Source organism: Pseudogymnoascus destructans (genome assembly GCF_001641265.1).
Source record: "Pseudogymnoascus destructans isolate 20631-21 unplaced genomic scaffold scaffold_14, whole genome shotgun sequence".
NCBI lineage: Eukaryota > Fungi > Ascomycota > Leotiomycetes > Thelebolales > Thelebolaceae > Pseudogymnoascus > Pseudogymnoascus destructans.
The window spans coordinates 15,324-35,628 of NW_020167533.1; the positions used below are offsets into that span (position 1 = coordinate 15,324).

The following is a 20,305-nucleotide window of genomic DNA, read 5'->3' on the forward strand; positions in this document are numbered from 1 at the left end:
TCGGGAAGGACGTTTCTGGCGGGGCTTCCATGCCCAGACTTGGGTCGGGCGTCAAGGCGAAATGCGTGGGGAATGTGCTTGATTGTGGGGAGGCTGAGGCCGAGGCGGACGAGGAGGAAGTGCTGGGGTCATGGCCGTTACTGGGTGGTTGTTGAGGCTGTTGCTGGGGCGCCGGAGGTTGCTGCTGCTGTGGGGTTTGTTGGCGAGCTTGCTGGTGAAGCTGCTGCTGATGTTGCTGGTGCTGTTTGCCGTTCAGCTGAGGGTGAGGGTGATGGGAGGTTTGTAGAGTAGGCAGGGCTGGTCGTGTGGCCGTGGGGGCACTAGCAGCGTGCTGCAGTTGATAGAGGTAGCTGTTGTGGTCTCGCTGCAGTTGCGCATTTGGTGGCGCCGTGGCGAGCGTATTAGGATTCATTCCATTGCTTCCTGAACGGTTCACATTGTCTTCTGGTAGCGACACCTGTCGGGTGAAGTAGGGCGCTGAGGAGGGGACATGAGGTTGTTGCCCTGGGGTTGATGAGGCTTGAGGCGGCGGGTTGTAGATAGGGTGGATGGCGCTTGGTACGCTGGATTGGGCATATGCACGGCGTGCATTCTCCTGTGGTAGAGCGAAGGACATCGAGACGAGATATCGTCAATGCCTTGACCTCGGGAGGTGGTCTGGTGAAGAGTATATAATCGTGCTTTGGATCGATCGCCAATAATGTGGGGTGGTGTCAGAACTCGGACCAGCTTTTGGCGGGAGCACGTGATGCGACATATTTGGCGCTGGGTGAACTTTTGAGCACTAATTTCGACAGTTCTTAACTACACTTATATTATCACGATTGTACATAAGGTTGGGATCCCGCGCCTTTGTATTATTCTCGTATTCATAAAAACTGTGTCTAGGTATCTCTACGCACAAAACGCAGCGGCGGGACGTATTTCTACGTTACAAACCCTCCTATAATCGGTGATTTGTACAGCACTGTGAGGGTGTATCTCTGTGTCTCTGTCCCATGCACCAATCCTCGCGCCCATTTAGAGTCAAGATTAAGGGGATCTATTCTCCATTGCCTATTCTGGACTCGAAATCTACAGGAAGTAGTCTGGGGTGCCTGTAATAATGTTAGTAGTTGTATCAAATGACATGTTTCCATTCGAAACATACGTCGTGAAACCATTGGCTCGCCTGCTCTTGGGCATGGATCAAACTGCAAGCTGTAGGTTTGTTAGTATGCAATATTTCAATGTGTCGTTGGCCGACTTACAAGGTATACTTGAGATGTTCATCTATCTCCATGATTGCCGCCTGGTTACCGCACCTGTAACAGTAATTTGGTGCTGTGTCGCAAGTCAGTAAAGAACAACATAATGACAAAGTCTCGCTGCATACCAGAGAATATGGTGACAACGTTCCGATCTTGAGACCAATTGTAACCCTCCATGACAAGTTGATGAGCTCTGGCAACCAATGTCAAGCCGTTATTGTGATTGAAAGCCTCCGAGATATCCTGTCCGAACGTGTACCCCGCACCTCTGGGGGATATCCCCCATCCGCATCTATCATCTGGATCGGACCAGAGAAGGTCGCACATTGGCCCTTCATGGGGAACCTCTTGTATGCGGTCAAGTGCTCTGATGTTGTCTAGGGTGTCAATGCTGGGAGACAAGCCACCGTGAAGGCAGAATATTTGATTATCGATAAGGGCTGTGAGTGGTAGGTAGTCGAAGAGGTCTGTGAAGTGCTTCCAGACGTTCGCGTTGCCGTATTTGCGGAGGCATTCGTCGTAGAATCCGTAGACCTGAGTGATTTGGCGGGATTCGTGGTTTCCTCTGAGGATGGTAATGCGTTGAGGGTAGCGGATTTTTAGGGCAACAAGGAGGGTGACGGTTTCGACTGAATAGTATCCACGATCAACGTAGTCCCCTACAAATCGGTTAGCCCACGAGAATCCCAAGGGTATCGATTTTACATGCCCATGAATAAGTAGTTTGTGTCGGGGTTCGGTCCTCCGATCCTGAACAGCTCCATCAGATCATGGAACTGGCCATGGATATCTCCGCAAACTGTAACTGGGCATTTCTAAACAGTCCATTAGAGTTTGCATATGCCTGACCGCACCGATGTCAACTTACGACTGGCTGAACGTTCGACTCTTCTTGTAGAACCTCTCTCGCCTGTTTTAACAATGTTAGGTCCGTTTTTTGAGGTAAACTTGTTGTTCACGAGCATTGGGAGGTAGGTAGCCCGATCTTACCTTCTCGCAGAGCCGTTGGACATCCACCTCCGCAAGCTGCTTGCACGACATCAGGCTCTCAATCCAGCCGTCAAGAGTAGATATAGAAGTAGGCTCAGACACTGGCGACAATCGCGTGGGCTCTACCACTCTACCAACATCCTCCATGGTGGCGTCCATTGTGCCCCGTTGTCGTTGACGATTGTGACGTTGCGACCAAGGCTGGTGTTGTTTGGAAGCGGGATGTCCAGCTCAGATCGAATGACTCCACGCGCGTAGGTATTTGTCGCAAAAGGTTTCTGGGTGCTGTAATAGGCTAAATACAATGCAGCTGGGCCACAGTCGTTATGGCGCTATTCGTGAAGGGTATTGAATTTGGATTGCAGAGCGTTTACCCCGATTCTGTATATGGGGTACTTAAAGTTGTAGTGGTATGGGTGGCTTGCCATATCTCGCTTAGATCAACCCGCGTCTAAATGTACGTACACCATGAAGCTATTTACTTACAGCCGTAGCTTACATAAATGGACGCAGCTAACTGCCTTTCAACAATATAAATAGGAACGGTGCGGTAAGATATTTATTTGTACAGTGGATATAAACGTGCCTTTTATACGTTCTATGCAAGACCAAGCCCAGCAGGCGTATTCCCCCCACTAGTTGCCTCAGTTTCACGACCTATCAAGTTCTTGAAATCCAACCCAACTTCAGAGAGCATCTTCGCGTGCTCCTGGGACTGTTCCATACATTCTTTCCAGACGTGGCCTTCGCGGTCGGCACTGCTTAGTTGCCTGTTTAAAATCACATTGAAAGCATCCACTTGTTCCTTCGCCCACTTGACACATGCGCTCATCGTCAATGGCGGAAAGCATTCCTGGAATGTCAAGACAGTGTTTTTAATGATCGCAAAGTAAACAAATGAGATCTCCCAAATGTACTGGTGTAGATTGCCCTCAAAGGTGCATTGTCTGCCATGAACAGTTAGTGCGAGTAGACAGGTACGGAATACACAACATACCTCGAGCGTTTATGAATGGTTAGGCTGCGTGCTTTCAGATAGGTCTCCCGAGCGCCATCCTCGAAGCCAAGCCGTGTAAGCCAGCCGACATTGCGCTTCGTCTTTTTCAACTCGTTGTGGCTATCAACAAGTTCACGAGTGATCAGGCCCGCAAGCTTAACAGCCCGCTCATTGACCTTGAAATTGATGAAGTCCTGAGCCACGGCATTATTCTTCAAGCCCTTCGCTAGAACCTTCAGTTTTTCGAGGAGATTGACTGCCTCGTCGAACTGCTGAAGCGCAATGTCAATATCAAGCTTGTCAACTTGGCCTTCAACCCAGCGTAGATTCTGCTGTTTGCCATCGACCTCAATAAACACATTTGGGCGCTCTTTCATATCAGATAGTGTCTCTAATAGGTCTGCCTTCTCCAGTAAACCTGGATCTCGTGAGGCGAAGTAGTTAATGGTTTCTTTGGTTTTGTTGTTACTTTCAATCTCCGATCGCAATCCCCTTCGCAACTCCTCCACGGCCTTCCTGAAGTTAAGGAGTAGTTGCGTCTTCTCGCTGCTGTCTGCGTTCTCTGTACGATAAGTGAAAGATTCTTGTGCAATGCCTCGGATCATAATGGCATCTGCGACCTTATTTCTAGAACCAGTAGCGTCGTTGGTTCCTGCAAGATCAACCATTTCGATGTCGAGCAATGGCCAACATCTATCTGCCACAAGTTTTGAGGGGGCCTGTCGGGGATCAGACCCGTTATTGCCCTCAATTCGACGTTTCTTGCGTGAAGCAACGAGAAGATGGTCGTTTAAGAGAATAATTTGCATAGATCTTCTCGGCTTCCACGTTGCGTTGTCAAGCTCCACCCAAAGACCGGCATTTTGGACGACATGGCGACCAAGTGCCGCAGGGAGAAACTTCTGTGAACCACTAACGGCCTTCCACAAAGCCTGTAGCTGAGAATTCCACAGAGCCGTGCGATCTGCAACAGAGCTCCGCTTATCCCGCTTGCTGAGAACCGTATTCATGGACCCATTGAAGCCAGATGTGTCGGCGGGAGCTGACGATGACGCAGACCTCAAAGCTGTTGTGTTGCTCTTAAGCTCAGACATAAGATTCCGTAGAGCTCTCATTTCACCCTTTAGCTTTTCGGCTTCCTTACTAATCTTAATAAACTGTGTTCGATTTTGATAGACGTTCTGTTGTAGATCCGTTGAAGTTCGATTTCTCATCTTCTTCAGAGCTTGTTGATAGTCGTCTATGTCCTGTTCGGAAGCGTCACCGAGGATACTAGCAACATCTAAATGTTGTTAGCATTATTTACATAAAGGGAAGGAGTATTGGATTTAAATTAGTCCAAATACTCACATTGCTGCGATTGCAGGGAAGGGTCACGAAGAGCATTCAAGTCAACGGTGATACCAGCACCCCTTGACGGCGGCTTGCCTCCATCTCCATCACTAGGTCTAACAACTCTCCTCGCTGGTGATGTCGATGGCACCGGAGGTGCAGTGGCATCGAACCCCGCAGGTAGGTTGTTGAATCGTTCCGAATACCGACGTTTAACAAGGTCGAATGTCTGTAGTAAGTTAGTTAGATGAAGCAGAATTGAGACCGGAAGCTTCAATTGGCAACTGCCTTACCTTTCCACCGGCCTGTTGGCGCTGCTTGGGAGCCTCGATACTTGACTTTCCTCCAGCGCTGCGTGGCACGTCGGGGGTTTGCTGAATTGGACCTGATATTTGTTTGGGCGCACTTATAACTGGGCGTGCTTTCCGCTTTGTTCGCAGGGATATTCCCCTTCCACGATCGTCAGACATGGCTGGTCGTGTTGTGGTGAAAGTCTAAAGAGTTACAATTCGAATCCCTGAGCTCACGCCGGATTGTACGGTGGCAGCTCCAAGAACGACGTCGTTGGCTGGTACGCTGGAACGATACGGGTGGGCCGCATTACCAGTTCCCCATTAATGTTGCCTAACTTTCGAGGCTGAAATACCCGCGTCGAAATTATTGTCAAAGGGAACCTTTTTTTGGCCATTAACAAGGTCCCCTACAACATCAACGATAACCTTTGTTTATCCGTAAACCCGCCCCTACAGAGACTACAGTTTGTTTACACAGTTGTTCAAAATGGTCCAAACTTCAACGATTGTCACTGCCACTGTTGGCACAATTGCGACGGGCCTCGTCGGTATGTTAACCATGTGAACCATCCCTCAACCTCGGGATCTCCTAACGTTTATGCCCGATAGCTTATGCCATTTATTTCGACCACCGCCGCAGAACGGACCCGGGTTTCAGAAAGCAATTGAAAAGAGAGTCTAAGAGACAAGCACGCGCAGCAAAGGAAGAGGCAGAGGCACACACCAACAGACAACGAGAGGCTCTGAAGGCCGTGGTAGAGGAGGCGAAGGAAGAGGGCTTCCCAGTCGATGTTGAGGAGAAAGAGGCATATTTCATGAATGAGGTCGCGCGTGGAGAGCAATTGGCACAAGATGGTATGATCTCTACCTGTGTTTAGATCGGGAAGGACCCCGACACCACGAAGCCGGAGCTTCATTATCGTCAAATATACAAAGTTCCTTACTAACAAGTTTTAAATTATAGGATCCGATAACTTGGAAGCAGCTGTGTGCTTCTACAAGGCGCTCAAGGTCTACCCGCAGCCATCTGACCTGATCACCATATATGACAAGACCGTTCCCAAGGTCCGTACTTCCATCCTTCCATCCGGACCTGTCACAAATCTTCCATCCTGATACCTATAATAGCCTGTACTGGACCTTCTTGCAGAAATGATCGCAGTTGACCCCAGCCTTCACGTTGGCCCCTTTCCTTCCGGCGGAGGAAGCGAAGGTTCCGACAACGGCATTCCAGGAGTTGGATTGGATTAAATGCCTCGAATTCATCACAACACCTACGACCTCTGAAGGCTCCTCAAACTCCCAGCAAGCCACCTAGCTCCATACGCGTTAGAACACGAGGTGGGAGCGCTTTGCAGCCTAGAATCAAACGACTGGGTATGGATCTTTGTATATCAGCTGTACCTGGCGCCCTTCACCTTTGTGTCTTAATTAGTCTCCTACTCCCCTTTTACGAACAACGAGGTATAAATATATATCCTGTTTAGCCTTCTGTCAAAATCAAGGGGTCTTGTATAAATAGAGTTGCGACTTCGATGTGGATAGCTTAGAGTAGCTACCAATGCGAAGTCAATTGGCCATCTAAATTCATTACCATTTACTGGTTTACGGTAGTTGATATAAATGATTTATGGAGTTAATTCCAAATATAACTCCAAAAGGTTGTGTTATAGCTTGTTTATGACCTCAAACAAATAATCACAAGAGCTGTACTACCAGACTTGGGTAAATATTCTTTGGTTCCCGCTTTATACCGGGGTGCCTGTAAGGGACCCCTGTCGAAATAGTTAAATCGCGGTCCATCCATCATTTACGCGAATTGTTAATACCGTTTAAAAAGACCCCAAGATAACCTCCTTTCAACCATCTCAGTCTACACGATACTTAGACCCTGAAATTACACCAAATAAACCACTACCTCTACATTAATCTGCTATTAAAGCTGGGCAACTTTCGAAATGATATCCTACCTATAATTCATACCAACTCAATATGGTGACTTTGGTCTCATCTCCGGCAAGCCCCTCGGCGAATGGCGTCGCAGGCAGCCATTTTTCAACCGTAGATCCTACTGTGGTTGTTGAGCATCTCGCAAGGCTCATTGAGGCCAACTTGGGAGCTACAAGGAGAGAACTGGAGAGTATCGGCAGCTTGTTGTCGAAGTCGAGATACCCGGAAACCGTCCAACGTTGCACTCGTTTCGCAACAGAATCGCAAGTTGCCCTCTACGTGCAAAAAGATATCGTCGGAACGGAAGAAGATGCCAAACAGTCGTCAGATGGCCAGGGTATGTTCCAACATATTCTTGCAAATTACGGGACAGAGGCTGATAATGGGCAGGTGGCTTTGCTTACACCCTGACCGGCGACCCAACATTATCCCCCCTGACAATCACCTCTCTGATTGTCACAAAACGATCACCAGCAATAGATCCCTCGATACCAGTTGCTCTACAAATACATTCTATTGTGCTCCCTGGAGCGGCCGCCCAAACCACGACGACAGGTGGCTCTGGCCCAACTATCGAAGTCCTCTACAACCTCATCCATAATGGCCTCGGCCCGTTTTTCGATGCATATATCAAGAACCAAGCAGCAGCAAGTGGCAATAGCGGGCGGACAGAAGTCGACAGCAAGACTGGCATACAGGTCACCAAAAAGAGGATAGCTGACTTGGATCTGAGTCTCCGTCATCTCCAAGAAAACGTGGAAATCCCCGAGCTATCCCTTCCGCTCCACCCACTCGTACAAAATGCAGCAGATGAGGCGGCAGCCCGTGGAGCGAAGCCTACCGTGGATTACATTTCAGAGTCGATACTTCAAGACAGCACGTTCTTGAATAGCTTACAAACCACGGTCAACAACTGGATTAAGTCAATACAAACTATCACAAAGATGACCAGGGATGCCAAAACTGGAACGGCAAACCAAGAAATCGACTTCTGGCTGTCGAAAGAATCGGCGCTTGAGAGCATAGAAGCGCAATTGCGAAGTGACGGTGTCCAACTCACCCTGGAGATTCTCCGCCATGCAAAGCGATTCCAAGCAACCGTTAGTTTCACCGCAGATACTGGACTGAAAGAAGCTACGGAAATTGTCCAAAAATACAATCAGCTCATGCGTGATTTCCCTTTGGACGAATTGAACTCAGCTACAGCGCTTTCGAAGGTAGTAGAGGCTATTGGACAGATTTTCAACCATCTTAACAAGAAGTTGAGGATTTGCCCCTATCCCGTACCACGAACGCTGTCCCTTGTCGAAGCTATCTCGGCGGATCTTGACACCAAGCTGCACTCCTTACTTCATGGCAGATCGTTGATGCATCTCGACTATAGAGACTTCAAGGTCTTGATGACAACAGCGGATAGCATTTTTGCTGCATGGGACGAGAGTATTAAAGAGTTCACCAATGTTGCAAGAGAAGTGACCAGGAGGCGAAACGACAAGTTCATTCCTATCAAGATTAACTCCAGGCATGCGGCGCTTCAGCAGCGACTTAAATACGTCAATACATTCCGTGATAACCACGAGCAATTGCAACGAACTATTATCAATGTTTTAGGCCCCAATAGCAATGGAGGCGGTGTCGATGCTGGCTCGGCCAACGGCGTGGTCCTCATTGAAGAAATGGGCGATGTCGATGCTGTTGAAGAGGTGCAACAAGCATATGCCGCCTTGAAGAACGTCGATTTGTTGGACACGTCTCCGGAAGGCACTCAATTCTGGGCGCAGCAGGAAACGGCCTATAATGAAAGAACCGCTAGAGTCGAGAACTCCATCATTGCAAGGCTGAGGGATCGCCTGGCTACCGCGAACAGCGCCAATGAGAAGTTCAGAGTTTTCTCCAAGTTCAATGCACTCTTTGTACGACCAAAGATTCGAAGCGCCATTGCGGAGTATCAGACCGTTCTTATCAATAATGTCAAAACCGATATTACAGCTCTCCACGAACGTTTCAAGCAGCAATACGGACATTCTGAGGCTCATGCTATGGCACAACTGCGCGATCTCCCCCCAGTGGCAGGTGCTATTATATGGGCACGACAAATCGAGAGACAGCTTGATGGCTATATGGAGAAGGTCGAAAATGTCTTGGGTCATGATTGGGCACTACATGCCGAGGGTCAGAAACTCCAGACAGAGAGCAACATGTTCAGAAAGAAGCTCGACACACGACCTATTTTTGAAGCCTGGCTACATGATGTTCAGCGGAGACAAATTAATATCACTGGCTTGCTCTTTGCCATCAACAAGAATAGATCGGCTGGCAATGCTCTGGAGCTTGCTGTCAACTTTAATCCTCAAGTCATTGCTCTCTTCAAGGAGACTCGCAACCTGGTGTGGCAAGGTTACCAGGTTCCTCACGCAATCAATAACATCTCGAAAGAAGCCAAACGAGTTTATCCGTACGCCGTCAGTCTCATGGAAAGCGTTCGCACGCTTGCGCAGACAAATCGCCAGATTTCGGAAATGTCAGATGTGTCAACTCTGCTCAGCGGATATCAGAACGATGTCCAAGCTCTCATTGCGAAAGGACTGCCGCTAAAGTGGGAGTCTTTCATCCACTCATATGATGTTCATATCAAGCAAACGTACCTACCGAACGGTACCATGGACCACAACTCTGGCAACAGGAACGAAAGCAAGCATGTTCAATTTGTTCGCGAGTTTGGAGTCACTGTATCTCTGCTCCAGAACAAGACGGAAGTTCTCGCTTCAATCAACACAACGGTGCAAAGGGCGCTGGCTGATATTGAAACCTGTCCATACAATGAGACTACTTTCCAAGAAAGACTGGAAACTATTCAGATGGCTGTCGACCAGCTCAACTTGGAGAATTTCGTTAATCTGGACCACTGGGTTCATGGTATGAACCAGCGCATTGAGAATACTTTACTCGGACGACTCCATCAGGCAATAAAGACCTGGATCGAGGCTTTCCAGGATGTTCAATCTGAAACTGTCGATAGCGATAGTAGAAGGAGGCTTAAAACTGATCCAAACGATGTATCGATTTCCTCACTGCCAGTTATCCGCCAACTGGTCCATGAGATCACAATGCGGAACCAAGTTATTTATCTTGAACCTCCTCTTGAGTATGCTCGAGCAAATTGGGTTTCGGAGTTGCATGGCTGGCTCGGTGTCGTCTGTAACCTACGAAAAATCAAAGCCTCTCGATACCAAATGAGCATCGCCGCTTCCAGCGAGGCAGAGGCGCGATTCACAGACCTACCAAGGAATTGTGCCGATAGCTTACTTGAGGTGTACACCACCATCGAGAACCAGCTACTTGAAATCAGCCGTTACGTTGATAAATGGCTGCAGTTCCAATCTCTTTGGGATCTCCAGTCAGGGCAAGTATACGAGATTCTGGGCGATCAATTATCAAAGTGGTTACAACTTCTTCGAGAAATTCGCAAAACTAGATCGACCTTCGATACTACCGAGGTTAGCCGCTCATTCGGCCATGTCACTATCGACTACGATCAAGTGCAAACAAAAGTCAACGCCAAGTACGATCAATGGCAGCACGAGATTTTGACCAAGTTTGCAGGACGTCTCGGCACCAGAGTTCGCGAAGTGCATTCGGAGATCGAGAAGGCACGCAAGGATCTGGAAGTTCAATCTTTAGAAGCCAGCTCCACCGCACAGGCAGTCCAATTTATCACTATCGTCCAAGCCTGTAAGAGGAAGGTGAAGACTTGGGGGCCTGAAATTGAGATATTCCGACAAGGCCACACAACCCTGGTTCGTGAAAGATATCAGTTCCCAGCAGATTGGCGATCCAACGAGCAGGTTGATTCTGAGTGGGATGCCCTCAATGAATTGCTCAACCGCAAGAGCAAGACTGTACAGGACCAGACAGATGCTCTCCGCGCTAAGATTGTGGCTGAGGATAGACTTGTGGGAGAAAAGATCGCAGAAATCATCGTGCAATGGAACGAAGAAAAGCCCGTTTCGGGTACCATTGCACCTGGGGTGGCCTCCTCCACATTAACCTCCTTCGAGACACGAATCACCAAGCTCCACGAAGAGTCGCTCATGGTTTCGCGTGCAAAGGAAGCCTTGGATATTCCTGGCAGCCCCGATGCCGCCCTCGCTGCCATCTTGGAAGAAGTGCAAGATTTCAAGGGTGTCTGGGCCGCCTTATCGACTATTTGGAAGAGCCTTAACGACCTTCGTGATACTCTTTGGAACAGCGTCCAGCCAAGAAAACTGCGCACTTTAATCGATGGTCTTATTAAGATGACAAAGGATATGCCCAGCCGAATGCGTCAATATGCCGCCTTTGAACATATCCAGAACATCTTACGCAAGTTGCTGAAAGCCAACTCGCTCCTCGCTGAGATGAAATCTGAGGCGGTCCGTGATCGTCACTGGAACAAGATCTACAAGTCTCTTAGACCGGGGAAGCGCTATTCTCCTATCTCCATGACCCTTGGTGATGTTTGGGATCTCAACCTTGCGGCAAGCGAGGTAGTTATTCGGGACATCATTGCCCAGGCACAGGGAGAAATGGCACTTGAAGAATTCCTTAAGCAGGTTCGGGAGATCTGGACAAACTACTCTCTTGATCTTGTGGCCTACCAGAATAAGTGCAAACTGATCCGTGGTTGGGATGATCTCTTCGCCAAGTGCAGCGAAAACCTCAACTCGCTGCAGGCCATGAGGCACTCACCTTACTACAAGGAATTCGAAGAGGAAGCTGCTTCTTGGGAAGACAAGCTTAATCGAGTTCACGTTTTGTTTGATGTCTGGATTGATGTGCAGCGCCAATGGGTCTACCTCGAAGGCGTATTCACCGGCAACGCTGACATCAAGCATCTTCTTCCTGTGGAGTCGAACAGATTTCAAAATATCAACACTGAATTCTTTTCGGTCATGAAGAAGGTGTACAAGGTACCATTTGTTCTTGATGTCCTCAACATTCCAGAAGTCCAAAAGTCGTTGGAGCGCCTGGCGGATTTGTTGAACAAGATCCAGAAGGCCCTGGGAGAATATCTCGAAAGGGAGAGAGTATCATTCCCGCGATTTTACTTCGTTGGAGATGAAGATCTATTAGAGATTATCGGCAACAGCAATGATACACTCCGCATTGCAAAGCATTTCAAGAAGATGTTTGCTGGATTATCTGGGCTTATAATGGATCAAGACGCGATCATTTCGGGCTTCACGTCAAGGGAGGGCGAAGAAGTTCGGTTGAAGAAGGAAATATCTCTTGTCAAAACACCAAAGATCAACGATTGGCTGGCACTCCTAGAGAGTAGCATGAAGAGCACTCTCGCTGAACTACTCGCAGAGGCATACACCGAGTTCCATTCCCTCTTTACTGCCGAAGATGTGGACTCCACTCTTCTTAATGAGTACATCAAGAAATTTCCGGCTCAAATTGTTGTCCTCGCTACTCAGGCTGTCTGGACAAATGCAGTTGAGGCCTCTCTTCAAGCTGGCGGTTCTACTCTTCAAACCCTCTACGATCAAGAAGTGAAGGTCCTACGACTCCTTGCCACTACCGTTCTTGGGGATCTCGACCCAATTGAGCGAAAGAAGTGCGAGCACCTAATCACAGAATGTGTCCACCAGCGTGATGTAATTGAGAAGCTCGTCAGGCTCAACGCAACGACTCAAACTCATTACATGTGGCTCCTGCAGATGCGATACGTCTACCAGCCTGAGGGTGACTTCTTGAACCGTATTTCGATCAACATGGCAAATGCCAAGCTTAGCTACGGCTTCGAATACCTTGGAGTCGCAGAGAGACTCGTCAGAACACCCCTGACCGATCGTTGTTTCTTGACCTTAACTCAAGCTCTCTCCCAGCGACTTGGTGGGTCGCCATACGGTCCTGCCGGTACTGGTAAGACCGAGTCCGTCAAAGCCCTCGGTGTCCAGCTGGGTAGATTCACACTTGTATTCTGCTGTGACGATACTTTCGACTTCCAAGCTATGGGGCGAATTTTCCTTGGTATCTGTCAAGTTGGAGCCTGGGGTTGTTTCGATGAATTCAATCGTCTAGAAGAGCGAATCCTTTCGGCTGTTTCGCAACAGGTCCAGAATATCCAACTGGGTCTCAAGCAAGGTGTTGAGGACGAGAAATCGCAAATCGAGCTTGTTGGCCGCCAACTTCGAGTTAACGCCAACACCGGTATCTTCATCACGATGAACCCTGGTTATGCTGGTCGATCAAACCTGCCTGATAACCTGAAGAAACTTTTCCGCAGTGTGGCAATGTCGAAGCCAGATAAGGAGCTTATTGCTGAAGTTATGCTCTACTCCCAAGGTTTCAACCAAGCAAAGCAGCTCTCAAAGCAGACTGTACCATTCTTCGATCGCTGTGGAGCCAAGCTATCGAAACAAGCTCATTACGACTTTGGACTCCGTGCGCTTAAGAGTGTTCTCGTTAGCTCCGGTGGATTGAAGCGTGCTAGGTTGACGGTATCTGGTGGCGACCTTGGCCCTGAAGAGGAGGTTGAGCCCCAAATCATTGTTCAGAGTATTCGTGAGACCATCGCTCCAAAGTTGATCAAGAGCGATGTGGAAATCATGAGAGCGATTGAAGAGGAATCTTTCCCTGGAGTTAAATATATTCCAGCAGCCCTTGAGGAACTTAAGGCATCCATGCAAAGTATTGCGGCTGAACGAAACCTTGTTGTCAATGACACTTGGATGACGAAGATCCTACAACTATTCCAAATCCAAACAATTCACCACGGTGTTATGATGGTTGGTAACTCTGGCTCCGGAAAGACAGCAGCCTGGAAAGTTCTCCTTCAAGCTTTACAACAAGTCGAGGGCGTCGAAGGCGTCTGCCATGTTATTGACTCGAAGGTCATGTCTAAGGAGGCTTTGTACGGCAACCTCGACTCTACCACCCGAGAGTGGACTGATGGTCTGTTTACAAGCATTCTTCGCAAGATCGTCGACAACCTGAGAGGCGAAGAAACAAAGCGCCATTGGATCGTCTTCGATGGAGACGTCGATCCAGAGTGGGTTGAAAATCTCAACAGTGTTCTTGATGACAACAAGCTCTTGACTTTGCCGAATGGAGAACGTCTCAACCTCCCATCAAACGTACGAATCATGTTCGAGGTTGAGACCCTCAAGTATGCTACACTGGCAACAGTCAGTCGTTGCGGTATGGTTTGGTTCAGTGAGGATACTGTCACACCAACGATGATGGTAGACAACTATCTCGGAAAGCTTCGCAAGGTGGCATTGGAGGATCTCGACGAAGACTCCGTTGCTACAGGCCAAACCACAGCCAAGGCATTGGCCATCCAAGAGGAAGTCTCGGATTTGTTACAATCCTATCTTAAGACAGAAGACTTCCTCCTCACTGCACTGGAGCATGCGGAAAATTTCAAACACATTATGGAGTTCACGGTTGCCCGCGTCCTGAACACCTTATTCTCTCTCCTCAACAAGACAGTTCGGGATATTGTGGAATACAATGCTCAGCATGTTGATTTCCCCTTGGATTCCGATCAGGTCGAATCGTTTGTGTCGAAGAAGCTACTTCTTTCACTCGTATGGTCCTTGACGGGTGATTGTCCACTTGGTGACCGAAAGGTGTTCGGTGATTATGTCGCGACTCTGTCTACCTTTGGCTCGCCACTTCTCGAGGGCAACTCGTCTTTGATCGATTTCGACGTCACGTTGCCTCAAGCACAGTGGGTTTCGTGGCAAAACCAGGTGCCAACGATCGAGGTCAATACACACTCGATTACCCAGACTGATGTTGTCATTCCAACCTTGGATACTGTGCGCCACGAGGATGTCCTTTACTCATGGCTCGCCGAACATAAGCCGCTACTGCTATGTGGGCCGCCTGGTTCCGGAAAGACGATGACATTATTCAGCGCTCTTCGCAAGCTACCCAACATGGAGGTCGTTGGACTGAATTTCTCGAGTGCGACCACGCCAGACCTGTTGATTAAGACCTTTGAGCAGTACTGCGAGTACAAAAAGACATTGAACGGCGTTATTTTGTCCCCAACCCAAATCGGCAGATGGCTTGTACTGTTCTGCGACGAGATCAACTTGCCGTCGCCTGACAAGTACGGAACACAGCGTGCCATCTCCTTCCTGAGACAGCTTGTCGAGCAGAACGGTTTCTGGCGAACATCCGATAAGACATGGGTTACACTCGATAGGATCCAATTTGTGGGTGCCTGTAACCCTCCTACGGATGCTGGCCGTACCCCAATGGGCGCCAGATTCCTGAGACATGCTCCATTGATCATGGTTGATTATCCCGGCCAACAATCACTCAAGCAGATTTACGGCACCTTCACCAGTGCTGTGCTGAAGATTGTTCCGTCTCTAAGGGGTTACTCCGAGGCACTTACCAATGCCATGGTTCAATTTTATATCGAATCCCAGGAGCGCTTCACGCCAAAGATCCAGCCTCACTACGTATACAGTCCTCGTGAACTCACAAGATGGGTGCGAGGTATTTACGAAGCTATTAGACCACTTGATACTCTTTCTGTGGAAGGGCTAGTACGTATCTGGGCGCATGAGGCACTTCGACTCTTCCAGGATCGTCTCGTCTCCGAAGATGAACGAAAATGGACTGACGATGCTGTCCGCCGAAACGCGCTTGAGTTTTTCCCAATGATGGACGAAACCAAAGCTCTCGCTGGACCGATCCTGTATTCCAACTGGCTCTCAAAGAACTACGTTCCTGTCGATAGAGAACAACTGCGCGAGTTCGTAAAGGCTAGGCTAAAGACTTTCTGTGAGGAGGAAGTTGATGTACCTCTGATTCTTTTCAATGACGTCCTCGAGCACGTTCTACGCATTGATCGAGTATTCAGACAACCGCAAGGCCATCTTATTTTGATTGGTGTCAGTGGCAGTGGCAAGACGACATTGTCCAGATTTGTTGCCTGGATGAATGGCCTGAGGGTTTTCCAAATCAAGGTCCACGGCAAGTACTCAGCTGAGGACTTTGACGACGACCTGCGCGATGTTCTTCGTCGCAGTGGATGTAAGGGCGAGAAGATTTGCTTCATTATGGATGAAGCTAACGTCCTTGATTCCGGATTCCTTGAGCGAATGAACACATTGCTTGCCAATGCCGAGGTTCCTGGTTTGTTTGAAGGCGATGAGTTAGCATCCCTGATGACTGCCTGCAAGGAAGGTGCTCAACGCCAAGGTCTCTTACTCGACTCCCAGGAGGAACTCTACAAGTGGTTCACGCAACAGATCATCAAGAACCTTCATGTTGTGTTCACGATGAACCCGCCTGAAGACGGCCTTTCGTCCAAGGCAGCGACTAGTCCTGCTCTTTTTAATCGTTGTGTCCTGAACTGGTTTGGCGACTGGTCTGATCAAGCATTGTTCCAAGTTGGATCCGAGTTAACCCATTCTGTCGACCTGGACCGTCCGAACTACACCCCGTCCGACAGTATCCCAGTCGCATATCGCGAGCTCTCCTTACCTGCCAGCCACCGGGATGCAGTTGTCAACGCAATGGTCTATATCCACTACTCCCTGCAGCGCTTCAACCTCAAGTTGCTCAAGCAACAGAGCAGAGTCACTTTCCTCACTCCCAGGCACTTCTTGGACTTCGTTGCTCAGTACGTCAAGCTTTACAATGAAAAGCGCGAAGACTTGGAGGATCAGCAGCGTCATTTGAACGTTGGCCTGGAGAAATTGAGAGATACCGTGGATAAAGTTCGCGATCTTCGCATCAGCCTGGCCGAGAAAACTGGCCAACTTGAGCGTAAGGACGCAGAGGCAAACGAGAAGCTCCAACGTATGATTGCCGATCAACGATTGGCGGAACAGCGCAAGACCACATCTCTAGAGATCCAATCTGCGCTTGAGAAGCAGGAAGTGGCAGTGGCTGAACGCCGAGAGCTTGTCCTGAACGACCTGGCGAATGCTGAGCCTGCCGTTATCGAGGCACAAAAGAGTGTCAGCAATATCAAGAAGCAGCACCTAACAGAAGTACGTTCCATGTCCAACCCACCAAGGGGTGTTAAACTTGCTTTGGACTCTGTTTGTACTCTGCTTGGCCACCGCATCGACAGCTGGAAGACAGTTCAGGGTATCATTCGACGTGATGATTTCATTGCAAGTATCGTCAATTATGACAATGAGAAGCAGATGACGAAGAACCTTCGAGTCAAGATGCGAAACGATTTCCTTTCCAAAGAAGACTTCACCTACGAAAAGGTCAGCCACGCCAGTAAAGCATGTGGACCTCTCGTCCAGTGGGTTGAGGCTCAAGTCAACTATTCCGAGATTCTGGATCGTGTTGGGCCGTTGAGGGAAGAGGTGGGCCTGCTGGAAGAGAAGGCTCTCGAGACCAAGGCGGAGGCACAGGCCGTTGAAAATACCATCACTGCACTGGAGCAAAGTATTGCACGCTACAAGACGGAATATGCAGCCCTTATTAGTGAGACACAGGCAATCAAGTCGGAGATGTCACGAGTTCAATTTAAGGTCGACCGCAGTGTTCGTCTTCTTGACAGCTTATCGTCGGAGAGAACTAGATGGGAGGATGCAAGCAAATCATTCGAAACCCAGATCAGCACCTTGGTCGGAGATGTTCTAGTTGCAGCTGCCTTCCTGGCATACAGTGGACTTTACGACCAGCAATTCCGCAAAAATATGATGGATGATTGGCTCAGCCAACTCCAGATGTCTGGCATCGATTTCAAGCAGCACAACCCGATCACCGAATACCTGTCATCGGCTGATGAGAGACTAAGCTGGCAAGAAAATTCTCTGCCAGTCGATGATCTCTGCACTGAAAATGCTATTATCTTGAAGCGCTTCAATCGTTATCCTCTGATCATCGATCCTTCCGGACGTGTCACAGAGTTCCTTCAGAAGGAATGCAAGGATCGGAGATTGACTGTTACCAGTTTCCTGGATGATTCGTTCACCAAACAGCTTGAGAGTTCACTCCGTTTCGGTAACCCCATCTTGATTCAAGATGCCGAGCATTTGGATCCAATCCTTAACCACGTCCTCAACAAGGAATACCAAAAGACTGGTGGACGTGTCCTCATCCAGCTCGGTAAACAAGAGATCGATTTCTCCCCAGCCTTCAAGATCTACCTCTCGACCAGAGATCCATCTGCTACGTTTGCACCAGACATATGCAGTCGCACAACTTTCGTCAATTTCACCGTCACCCAGAGCAGTCTCCAAACGCAATCATTGAACGAAGTCCTGAAATCTGAGCGACCTGACGTGGATGAGCGAAGATCCAACCTGATCAAATTACAGGGAGAATTCAAGGTCCATCTTCGCCAATTGGAGAAGCGTCTTTTGCAAGCTTTGAACGAGTCCCGTGGCAATATCTTGGATGATGACAACGTCATTGAGACTCTCGAGACGTTGAAGAAGGAGGCCGCTGAAATCTCAAAGAAGATGAGCAACACCGAAGGGGTGATGGCAGAAGTGGACGCAATCACACTTCAGTACAATATCATTGCTCGTTCTTGCAGCGCTGTGTTTGCTGTTCTCGAACAGCTCCATTACCTTAACCACTTCTACCAGTTTTCGTTGCAATATTTCCTGGATATTTTCAACAGCGTGCTTCACGACAACCCAAGGTTGGCCACCGAGACAGATCACAATGTTCGACGGGATATTATCATAGAAGACCTTTTCGTGAAAACGTACCAGCGAACTTCGCTCGGATTGTTACAGAAGGACCGCATAACCTTCGCAATGTTGCTTGCGCAGGTTTCGCCGTTTAAGATGGAAAAGAGCCTCATTGACTTAATCCTGGATGATGGCATTGATGGTACCGATCTATCCACCGAGACGGACCGCAAGGAAGAAATGTTTGCACGAGCAGCGCGTGTTTCTGCTCTAAAGGGTAAGCTGGACAACATACCTCCTGTAGATTTGGACCGTTTCCTGTGCGAAGAAATGGGAGAGAATTTTATCCCCAAGATCTGGGACGACAATACCAGCGAGATAGACAAGGAGCTGCTATCATTACTTGTCGTTAAGATCTTCCGCCTCGACCGATTTGTTCCTTCCGCAGAGCGTTTCGTTACCGCGGTGTTCGGCTCGAGAATCTTCGACATGACAGAAGACCTAAGCCAGACTGTCGAACAGGTCTCAGCAAGCCGCCCTATTGCGCTCTGCTCCAGCCCCGGATTTGATGCCAGTTACAAGGTGGACAGCCTCGTTGAAAGAGTCCAGGCTTCTTGCACGAACATCGCCATGGGTTCAAACGAGGGATTGTCAACGGCAGACAAGGCAATTAGCAACGCAGCCGCCACTGGAAACTGGGTGCTCATCAAGAATGTTCACTTGGCACCTACGTGGCTTCAAAGTCTTGAGAAACGTATGGATTCTCTCAAGCCACACCCAGACTTCAGGCTCTTCCTGTCGATGGAATCGAGTCCGAAAATTCCTGTCAATTTGCTGAGAGCTTCTCGCGTCTTGATGTACGAGCAACCTGCTGGAGTGAGAGCGAATATGAAAGATTCTCTTTCGTCTGTTTCGACCAGGGCGATCAAGACACCGGTTGAGCGAACCCGCCTCTACCTTCTGCTCTCTTTCCTACATGCAGTTGTACAAGAGCGTCTGCGCTATGCGCCAAACCTTGGATGGAAGGGTTTCTGGGAGTTCAATGACAGTGATGTATGTATTATCCGAACCACCTACACAAGTATCCTTTACTAACCTCGTTTACAGTATGAATGCTCTGCTTATGTGATCGACACCTGGGTCGAGTCCGTTTCCGCCGGCCGGTCAAACGTTGCACCCCAGAATCTCCCATGGGATATGCTACGAACTTTGATTACTGAAACTTATGGAGGGAAGATTGACGACGAGGGAGACTTCGCACGCCTTACCGAGCTAGTTGAATCCATCATGACTCCCGCGGCATATGAGATCGGACACAAGCTTGTGGAAAGCACACCAGGGCTCACCGTAGTCACCGATGGAAGTGATGGAAGCCTGGTTGTCCCCAGCGGAACCGGGTTGAAAGAATATATGGAGTGGGTGAACAAGTTGCCCGAGAGAGAGCCGCCGACTTACCTCGGCCTGCCGGCGAACGCAGAGAAGCTGCTCCTTGTGGGCTTGGGAAGGAGCATGATTGGAAATCTCGGGAAGATCACCGAGATTCTTGATGAGGGGGAGCAGTTGATGGCTGAGGCGGCCGTAGCGGCCTGAGGAAGAAGAGCGGGACGAGGCTCATGTGTTGAAGATTTCGTTCGTATGATTTTGGATCAGTTGTATATTTAGCTTATTTCAGCGCGCGTCGTCTTGCTTTGCAAGGATAGGGCTAGATTGTACGGGTACGGGAAGCGGTGGTCTGTCTGTCTTATACCCCCTTTTCTTATGTATATGTTTTCTTACATGGAGATACAGTAAAACCTCCAAATAAAGACCCTTTAAATAATAAGCTTTTAAGAATGGGATATCTCGTGTGAATCTTCTTTGTGATGCACTCTCTGG

General features: G+C 48.8%; 4 protein-coding genes across 4 annotated transcripts; 2 read left to right on the forward strand and 2 right to left on the reverse strand.

Annotated features, from left to right (window-relative positions):
* Positions 1-769: 769 nt before the first annotated feature.
* On the reverse strand, positions 770-2,632 carry PP2A2 (Serine/threonine-protein phosphatase PP2A-2 catalytic subunit). The gene is made up of 7 exons (XM_024469111.1): positions 2,241-2,632; positions 2,119-2,160; positions 1,960-2,065; positions 1,376-1,909; positions 1,251-1,323; positions 1,151-1,200; positions 770-1,097 (listed from the first exon to the last, which is right to left on the reverse strand). The coding sequence occupies exons 1-7, from the start codon at positions 2,397-2,399 to the stop codon at positions 1,075-1,077; spliced, it is 987 nt and encodes a 328-aa protein (XP_024323120.1). The 5' UTR covers positions 2,400-2,632; the 3' UTR covers positions 770-1,074.
* A 129-nt stretch (positions 2,633-2,761) lies between these two features.
* On the reverse strand, positions 2,762-5,133 carry EXO84 (exocyst complex component). The gene is made up of 4 exons (XM_024469112.1): positions 4,863-5,133; positions 4,588-4,798; positions 3,238-4,519; positions 2,762-3,187 (listed from the first exon to the last, which is right to left on the reverse strand). The coding sequence occupies exons 1-4, from the start codon at positions 5,037-5,039 to the stop codon at positions 2,839-2,841; spliced, it is 2,019 nt and encodes a 672-aa protein (XP_024323119.1). The 5' UTR covers positions 5,040-5,133; the 3' UTR covers positions 2,762-2,838.
* A 135-nt stretch (positions 5,134-5,268) lies between these two features.
* Positions 5,269-6,509, forward strand: VC83_05492 (uncharacterized protein). The gene is made up of 4 exons (XM_024469113.1): positions 5,269-5,410; positions 5,472-5,717; positions 5,827-5,927; positions 5,991-6,509. Exons 1-4 carry the CDS (start codon positions 5,350-5,352, stop codon positions 6,111-6,113), a joined length of 531 nt encoding a protein of 176 aa, XP_024323122.1. The 5' UTR covers positions 5,269-5,349; the 3' UTR covers positions 6,114-6,509.
* A 162-nt stretch (positions 6,510-6,671) lies between these two features.
* On the forward strand, positions 6,672-20,241 carry RO1 (Dynein heavy chain, cytoplasmic). The gene is made up of 3 exons (XM_024469114.1): positions 6,672-7,149; positions 7,203-19,483; positions 19,538-20,241. Exons 1-3 carry the CDS (start codon positions 6,855-6,857, stop codon positions 20,018-20,020), a joined length of 13,059 nt encoding a protein of 4,352 aa, XP_024323121.1. The 5' UTR covers positions 6,672-6,854; the 3' UTR covers positions 20,021-20,241.
* Positions 20,242-20,305: the final 64 nt, after the last annotated feature.